The sequence below is a fragment of the Glycine max genome, chromosome 10 (assembly GCF_000004515.6).
Source record: "Glycine max cultivar Williams 82 chromosome 10, Glycine_max_v4.0, whole genome shotgun sequence".
Classification (NCBI taxonomy): Eukaryota; Viridiplantae; Streptophyta; class Magnoliopsida; order Fabales; family Fabaceae; genus Glycine; species Glycine max.
In genome coordinates, this window is record NC_038246.2 from 38529976 (window position 1) to 38538675 (window position 8700).

At 34.3% G+C, this 8700-nt stretch overlaps 1 protein-coding gene across 2 annotated transcripts; it reads right to left on the reverse strand.

Annotated features, from left to right (window-relative positions):
* Positions 1–1435: 1435 nt before the first annotated feature.
* On the reverse strand, positions 1436–7127 carry LOC100806070 (ATP-dependent DNA helicase Q-like 1). 2 transcript variants are annotated; one of them, XM_006589060.4, is made up of 10 exons: positions 6895–7127; positions 6481–6809; positions 5423–5683; positions 4959–5122; positions 4672–4768; positions 4526–4569; positions 3284–3398; positions 2839–3192; positions 2042–2266; positions 1436–1793 (listed from the first exon to the last, which is right to left on the reverse strand). In XM_006589060.4, exons 1-10 carry the CDS (start codon positions 7025–7027, stop codon positions 1683–1685), a joined length of 1833 nt encoding a protein of 610 aa, XP_006589123.1. In that variant the 5' UTR covers positions 7028–7127; the 3' UTR covers positions 1436–1682. The 2 variants fall into 2 exon arrangements, 1 of the variants encoding a protein (XP_006589123.1); XR_005886642.1 differs by having other exon boundaries at positions 1652–1793; positions 2909–3192; positions 6895–7099.
* Positions 7128–8700: the final 1573 nt, after the last annotated feature.

Sequence of the window (8700 nt, forward strand, 5' to 3'; positions counted from 1 at the left end):
ATTTTATAGTTGAAAATATGTATTTTATCAAAGATTACTCTACAACCCACTAGAGTTTGTCTATTGGTAAAGAATTTGGACAGTATATATGTTTTACTGAGGTATTAAATTTTATTCTAATTGTCACCATCATATACAGAAGAAAAAAAATTCTCAACATTTATTTTCCTAATCTCATCCCAATTGGGTTAATCTTTCCACGTGACAAATCAAACTTCCGTAAATGCATTAGAGTTGTGTTATTCACACAACTCATACAATATTTATACAACTCTTTTATATCTTCGTTACATCATTTATTACACACATCTCATTCTTTTCATTCTTAGTCATATAAATAAAATAGTAATATGTTGTATGAATTATTGTACAAATAATATTTTTCAATACATTAGGTGTATCATATAAAATTATATAGAAGTTATCAAATTTAGACTTAAAATTATTCTTAATCGTTCATAAAGATGCTTGCATGGTCAAGGCTAACCCTCTTTCACCTCTCACTAGATAAATCGTCTTAACTTCAAATTTGGTTTATTATTAAAGTTTTCCAGATTAATACAGTTAATCCTTAGAAGTAGTAACTTGTATTATTTTTATCCGTCAAGTTTTGGTCTATACGAGATAGTACTTTTTTTTTGGTGAAATACAAGATAGTACTTTGAGGAATAAAATTATTTACAAGTTGACAATTTAATAGGATAAGTTCGTTAAATAAGTATCACTTTAGAAAACCAATAGTATAAATTTACATTTCCAATGACCAAAAAACACAAGTCGGCTTCTAATCACCAAATTATATTAGCTCAGTTTACAATAATCATTTATACGATAACATAATTTATTATGCAGTGATTATGATTTATGATAATCATTTATACGATAATGTAATTTATTTTTCATGGTACATCAGAATTGAATCCACTTTGCTCAATGGACTCTTCATTTAATAGCGGTGGTGCCCTTGCAGTTAGAAATAAATGCATGCATTTATTCATATGTACTCGATGTCCACAAGTTCTCAATTCAGCATCATTACTGGCCCCAGAAGATTTGTATGGTGGATTCCTCAGATCAGAAGTTGAATGAAATTAACATGAACAGACAGTATTACTGGAATCATGCTTATTTTCAGCATTGAACTAATGAAAAACAGAAATTAAAATTATAAAAATGTATAACCCCATCAATCTCTTTATTAGCATAATGTGTTCCCAAAATCATCCCATATTGACCGAGAAAATATTTCAAGTTCTTAAAAAATTTGACGCTTCAAAAATGGAGAGGAGGTCCAGCTGTTCCAGGTGAAGCTGTATCCACTATCCAGTCCTTGTACTTCAACGAACTAGAAGGAACCATTGCTAACTCTAGACCAATAAGATCATGGCCAAAAAAGAAGCTATAGAACGAAATTTCCAGTTTACCAAGATTAGAATTTTGTGTGAATTTAATTCTTTTTTATTGTTCCATCAATTTTTTTCCTTCAAAATTTTGGTACATCTTGGATAAACATTTCTCTTTTTTGTAGATCTGAAAAATAATGACCTAGAAAGAGATTTTGACTTTTCCACGGGTAAACCATAAAGATAAAATCCCAAGGGCAAAAACGCAATAGGTACTGCTCCACAAAGTCCAGAGAGTTGGTTAGAGCGTACCAGACTTGATATTGATCGTGCAACAACTCACAATACATTCTTGAGACAGTTATCACAGGGGCTAGATCCATACTTGCAGTCTTTTCTATCAAAAGATTCTCCAAAATGTTTGAGTAAAGTTTGTCTCCGGCATTCAGCCTACCCATACAAACAAAGATAAAATATAAAGTCTTGGGGATTAACGCTTTTCTGCACTAATCGTCAGTTTGTTACACCGTTAAAAACACGGGTGAACAATTTATGGATGATTTTTATATGAAAACTTATATCGAGAACTCATGCATTATTTTTTTTTAACTCCATTTTCAAAGGTATTAAACTGACTATAGATGTGAGAGAAAAAAGTAAAAAACAAATAGATGTTGAAATGTAAGGAGCTTGATTACCTTAATTTCACAGTACTCTTGCATCTTTTTGGCTTGAGCCATTGCTGTCTTAAAACTTTCCTTTTTATATCCTTGGCCATTTCTTATCATGCATACAACTCTACTAAAATCCTTCTTTTGGTATAGGGCAATGCAAACTGAAGGAAAATTATCTCTTCCAGCCCTTCCAGATTCTTGATAATAGCTTTCGATTGATTTTGACATTGTATTGTGAATGACAAAGCGCTGAAAACATGACAATAAAAAGGAATATTTGAGTAACAAAATCTATAAATTAAAGATACCAATAAGAACTTCTTGCTGTTAGAACTGATCCCTATATTTGCAAGTGTCTACATTTTCCCTAGCCAAGCAAGTTCTGCACTAACGTATACATATTACATTTAAGTTTACAAGGCAGTAGGTTTATACTTCCAACTTATGCACTTGGACAGGATGGATAAGAATAAGATTATAAGATGATCACTAGGAATTTGAATAATTGTAGGAATTATCATTTTTATTTGAAATTTAGTTAACTCAATCAAGGAAAAATGGCTTGGAAAAGAACTTCCTGTGTAAAATTCAGAGTTTGAGATGAAGGTTTTTGGTAATGATGTGGCTTTACAAAAAGGTTGTCCCAGGCATTTCTTAGTCAGCAGACTGGTGATCAATAAGTATCAACTATCAAGTCATGGAATTATCTACAGAGAAGGATGTAATTTCTTTCTTGAAGTGTAAAATTCCTAAACAAAGTTGATCATGAAATTGTGAATGATAACAGAATTATTATAATTTTAAGATGTAGCACAACTTACAACATCAGGTTTGTCTATCCCCATTCCAAAAGCAATAGTTGCACATACAATATGGACCTCTCCATCATACCATTTTTTTTGAACGGCTACTCTCTGTCGGGCAGCCAAGCCAGCATGATAATACACTGTTTTGATCTTGCATTTCTCATTCAAAAATTTGGAGACCTCAACACATTCACTTTTTGAAAGGCAGTAAACAATTCCACATTGATTCCTGAAGCGATCAATTAGTAACTGTCCTAGCTGCTTTAGTGGCTCCTTTGTCTTAGCAATCACTTCATATTTCAAATTTGGTCTGTCAAAGCTTCTTTCAAGAACAAGTGCATGGGGAATTCTTAAAGCCTTCAATATGTCCTGAAAAATAAAAACCATTTAAAGGTGAAGGGGAGGGGGGGGCAGATACTCAATAGAACTGTTCATCATAGTGATTTGATATTCTGATTACCTCACGAACAGCATGCGTTGCAGTGGCAGTCAATGCCATGACAGGTACATCTGGAAAGTGTAGCTTAAGAGATCCCAATCCCCGATAATCAGGCCGAAAATCATGTCCCCATTGGCTGGAAAGCATAATTTTCAATTTAATTGTAACGAGTGAATAGTAGATAATTTGATATCTCTTGTTAACAAAAATCACATAGCTTTAAAAACTCCATCCCCTGTTGAAGTTGCCAATTTTAAGTTCTGCTTGCACACCAAAGTTTGAGTTTGACCTATTTTTTTCATCTTACTAAGAAGCTAAAAGCCACAATTAAAACCTTAAAACAATACAGCTAAGGCTGTTTAGTATGCTTATAATTTTCTTAGCTTAAACATCTATAACCATTCCCCAACTCAAACTACTCTCAAGTATCAACTAACCATCATCATAGATCCCATACAACCTGTCCATTTTTTGCATGAACCAAGACCTACAGTGCCAACTCTGGCCACACAACTCTGCCAAAATTGAAACTCAAAGACTTGATTTTTGGAGAATCAATTCATCCTGAAGCATCAAATGAGGTCTCTTGATCGGTTGATTGTACTAAGGTGACTTAATGGAAAACCAAATTTTGGATTGGGGACCAAATGTAGCTCTCACTCAGTGGTAAAGAATAAACCAAAATCTCTTGTGCAGTCTTTCTTAAACCCTAACTTTTTCATTTCTTACATTTAAATGTGAAAATTGATTGAGTGGGTCATTATCTTGATTTCTATTGATTGAATTGTGAATTACCATTGAATCTTCGTATTGATTGAATAAACTGATGCATTAACATTGTTGTTGTGATATTGGCTGCATTGTGAACATACAAATTGTCTCATTACAATCATTCCATTCATTGCACTCCATATAAGTAGGTCATTGTATAAAGTTGGCCACTATACATTATAGGGCAGTGCAGCTTTAAGAATGTGTGATCAATGGTAATGTTATGTTTCAGAGTTTCATACAATTGTATGTTAGCTTCCATCTTAAAGCAAATTGGTTTTAAGATGGAATCTAACATGGCATTAGAGCCTATAGCCCATCTTTGTGAATCGCCTATTCTGGTAGGGATCACCTGTTCTAGCAAGCATTTGTGGAGTGCAACTTATATATCTATTGGGCAACTTTAATTAATGTCTTTAAAATGGAATCTAACATTGTAGTCATTGATAAAAAATGATTATTGGGATTGTACACAAAAAGAACAAGGCATACCTAACACAATGTGCCTCATCAACAACAAAACCTGCTAGCTGTCCCTGCGATTTAAGTAAGAGGGAAAACCAACAAAATATACTTCAAAATCTACTGCTCTGCCACAATGATTTCAAAAAATTCTACTCAAATCAAGAAAACTTTACCTTCTGATGCATGAATTTTAGAATCTCAAGAAACGATTGGTTGCCAGCAATTCTCTCAGGTGTCACATACAAAAGTTTGCATGATGGTTTGTCTTTTCTGGATACAAGAAGACTAATGTAAGAACAATTTAAACATTAAAACAGTCAGTAAGCTGGAAGATTTTTTTCAAAAGAAAAGAAAGAAATGATAGTAGAATTAGTGCATTACAGTATTACTACACTATTCTCATGGGTAAATTATCAAACAGAACATGATAGATAAGAATACATAAAGAAGTGAATTTCACCTTAGCTCTTGGAGCACAGCTGTGACCTGGGAAGCAGTTTGTTGAGAATTTAAGAAAGTAGAAGGTATTCCGAACTTGAGGTTTAGTGTTATAATCTGGTCCTGAATGAGTGAAAGTAATGGAGATACAACTACTGTAACACCTGGTTGAAGAGTAGCTGGAAGCTGTAAGCACAAGGTAAGGCAAACGTGTTCAGAAGCACAAATTATAGGATGACAAATAATATTTCACCTATCAATGGAAGCTCTGTGTACAAAGCATGGTTTGGAACTACCCATTGAATAATGAATAAAAGAGGGACAGTCAGCATACACAATCATTTGACACATTCTAGATCTTTATCACTTTTGAGCAAATAGTTTCTTCAGAAGAACATAACCACCATCCATATTAATTGCTTAGAAGAATATGGCCAAAAAATAAACAGAGAAAAAACAAAAAAGGGATTACAAGAAAGAACTGACCTGATAGCAAAGAGATTTACCGCCCCCAGTAGGCATAAGAATAAAAGAATCTTGCTTTGCCAAAGCTGCTTTACATGCTTGATGCTGCAATGGTCGAAACGTCCTATTACCAAAGATAACAACATTGGCCAGTTCAATATCATCTAGTGCTTGCAATTCTTCATAAGTGGGACTACTGCTTGTATCCCTTGATGCAAAGGAGGATTGCATTTTGCTGGAAGTTGATGAAACTGACCCTTGAGTAATGCCACTTCTGTAATCCTACAACATATAGTAATTATTTCAGTATAGTCTCTCATCATGGTCTCGGTCTTATATACCAGAAAATGTAACTACGGAAAAGAAAATATAATAGAACTACAAATAATCACAGGAAATCTTTACCTATTATTATTGCCCTCCAAAATAATCAACTGTTTCAGAACCATGCAATAGTTTTAGTTGATTACCTAAGAAAGAAGGGTGGGTGAAAAGCTCTCAAGGCCCCAACCATCGAAGAAACTGTCCTTGCAATTTTTTATTAGTGCCATATTGTTTTTTGAGTTACATCACTTCCTATTTTGTTAATTTCGTTTTATTCCTGATCATTTAATAATCGGTGTTCAAGGTTTTGGCTTTCGAAGAAGCCTAACATTTAAGCATTAGAGTGTATATGCAGACCCATAATAATTTTATGTCCATTTAAGTGCATTTTTCTCACTTATAAAAGAATGGTATAGCTTTAATCTTGTTCACAAGGATTTGAGTTAATCAGCATCAAATGTACACATCACTCTGTGATGTAGTTTTAGAAAGCTCACTATCATTCCTCTTCCCACTTTTTTTTATTTCCTCCGCATCAATATTCCTTCCCTATCCACTTTATTTGTTTAATCCACTGTTATTTATGCATGTACACATCCAAATCTCGCATATTCAGCATTCTATTGAACTGTGAGTCAGAGATTTCATAACACTCCAAAATAACTAAGGAAAACAATCTGAACTCGAAGAAATTTTAGTCACTGCGATTTCGAAGTATCTTAGCAAATAATAATAAAATCAAATTATTGTGTTACCGTAGGTTTTTCCCTCGAAACACTACAGTGCATATCCTCGTCGTCACTCGAATCCAACTCCACTACATTAGTGTGGCTTTTGCCTTTGCGTCTCTGCGGTTGAGGCGAGTCGTCAACAATGTCAACGAAGAAGCTTCTCGAAGCATCGTCATTATCTGCATCGGCACACGTGTCAACGGTTTTGTCGAGTACGTGCGTCAATGTTCCACACGCTTGCGACTCCATTTCCTGCTGGTCATCCCAATCCTCGGTCTGCATCGACTCCGCCAGCGCCGCGAGAAAATCGTCGCCGCAGTGCTCGACGGTGATGAAATCGCGACCGTCTTCGCCTGAAGAGAATGAAAGCATCGAATTGCATTGCGTGAATTTGAAAAAAGGGAAACGGAATTGGTAAAGTGTGGGTATCGTACGAACCGTAGAGAGCGATGAGACGGTCGAGGCATTTGTTGGCGGAGGATTCGTCGAAGCCAAATTCGAGGGCTAAACTGATTAAGCGAACTTTCTCCAACTCCAGATCTTGGTTCTTCTTCCTGCTACTGCTTCCCATTTCGATTCCCGCGCTTTTTTCTGCTTTCAATTCTACTTTGCGCTCTTATGCTTCTGCTCCCTCCCGGGTTTAAGACAAGGTTGGGGACGCGGACTTTGCTGCTTAAACAGTAAAACGAGGTCGTATTATTATTATTCTTCAAATTAATTGTGATAAAATAATACATTATCTGCTTCAAATAGTGAAATAATGTTTCTTTAATTTTTTTATTATTAAGAAACACTAGGAAAACAAAGAAAGACCTTAAAAAGTTATTGAATGTTGGTTGTATATTTTATGAGAGGTGTATCTAGTAAGAAAAATAAGAAAATGAGAGAGAGAGAGAGGTGTGAGCTGTAATATGATATATGATCACGAAGAAATAGAAAGAAAAAGAAAATAAAAATGAAGAAAGAGATATAAGAAAAAAAGTTGCATGATAAAAAAAATCATATATCATCTGTATATATCTTTTTTCTTTCTTTTTAGATGTAACTTTATAGTTTATACATAGATATTAATGAGTGGGGGGTAATTTTATCGGAAAGTAAATTAAATGATAGAAGATATTATAGTAAAATTAAATAAAAAATTGTGATACATCTTTTTTATATTTATTAAAGCCATATTTTTCAATTAATTAAAATGTATGTTTTTTTTTATAAAATTATAAGTTTATTATTTTATATAATATATATTATATTTTCAAATACTTATATATAAGAATCTTTATCTATTATTTTGTCTCACCCATAAAATGTCTACACTTACCTGAATCCAAGGAACATCAATGAGTATCGGTGTCAGCATCCAATGTTTAAATCTTTATCTTCTTTGTCCAACGTTCATCCTTCACAACCTCCAAAGTCCAAATACCCAGCACCTCTCCATCACACTACACACCTAAAACACAAGCCAAGCGACCATCAAAGAGAGTCACTCAGTACCATTTTCGATTACAAAGCAGTGTATGGGAAGAAGCAAGAAGGCATGGCAACTGAAGAAGACCTTAAATGGAAAATGAAGTTGATTAGAAACTGCCACACACAAGACCCTCCTGTAGTCAACTATGACACTTGGTTCATGGAAGAGAGGAAGACACCAACAATAAAAAGGGAGCCACTGAAACTAGAGAGGGATTACTTAGGCGAGGAGGACTTCAAATATGAGGGGATTTTTCTTGTTGCTACTGGGGGTTTAGTATTCCTGAGAGTTTTCTGTAAAAAAGGGCAAAAGGGAATTGTGAGGAGAGGAATTGGTGTAATTTTCTCTTCTTGAAGAACTCAGCTTATAATCGGGCGCCGAACTCTTAATGGAAGAAAACCTTCGATTCAGTAATTCATCTTAATCACTTGTGTAAGTTTCATTGTGCATTCACTGTGTAAGGAATATGTTCTCTTTTGATGTTCCCTGAATTATCCTTCCTGTTATGAGCTTTGAGCTGTTACTGGTTTAATAATTTTGCTTGTTTGTTGGTATATGTTTTATATTGTTCTCCCTAATTAGTTGCTCGATAAAATGCCTAAACTGATGTATTTACCAAATTTTAGCTCTTCAAGATTGTTTCTTGTTCTGTCAAAGCTCGATGATCTCGTGCTAAGTTTGTATATATTATTTGCGTGCTTGAGTTATCTCATCGGTTCAATAAAATGCATACACTGTTGAGTAACTCCTTGTTCTTTAGTCTTGGTGAT

Excerpts from the sequence above, each read along its gene's own strand:
- LOC100806070 (XM_006589060.4), bottom strand. The coding sequence starts at position 7,027 with ATGGGAAGCAGTAGCAGGAAGAAGAACCAAGATCTGGAGTTGGAGAAA. Across the intron at positions 6,810-6,894 it reads CCGTCTCATCGCTCTCTACG|GCGAAGACGGTCGCGATTTC; the intron begins GTTCGTACGATA and ends CATTCTCTTCAG. Across the intron at positions 4,769-4,958 it reads GCTGTGCTCCAAGAGCTAAG|AAAAGACAAACCATCATGCA; the intron begins GTGAAATTCACT and ends TCTTGTATCCAG.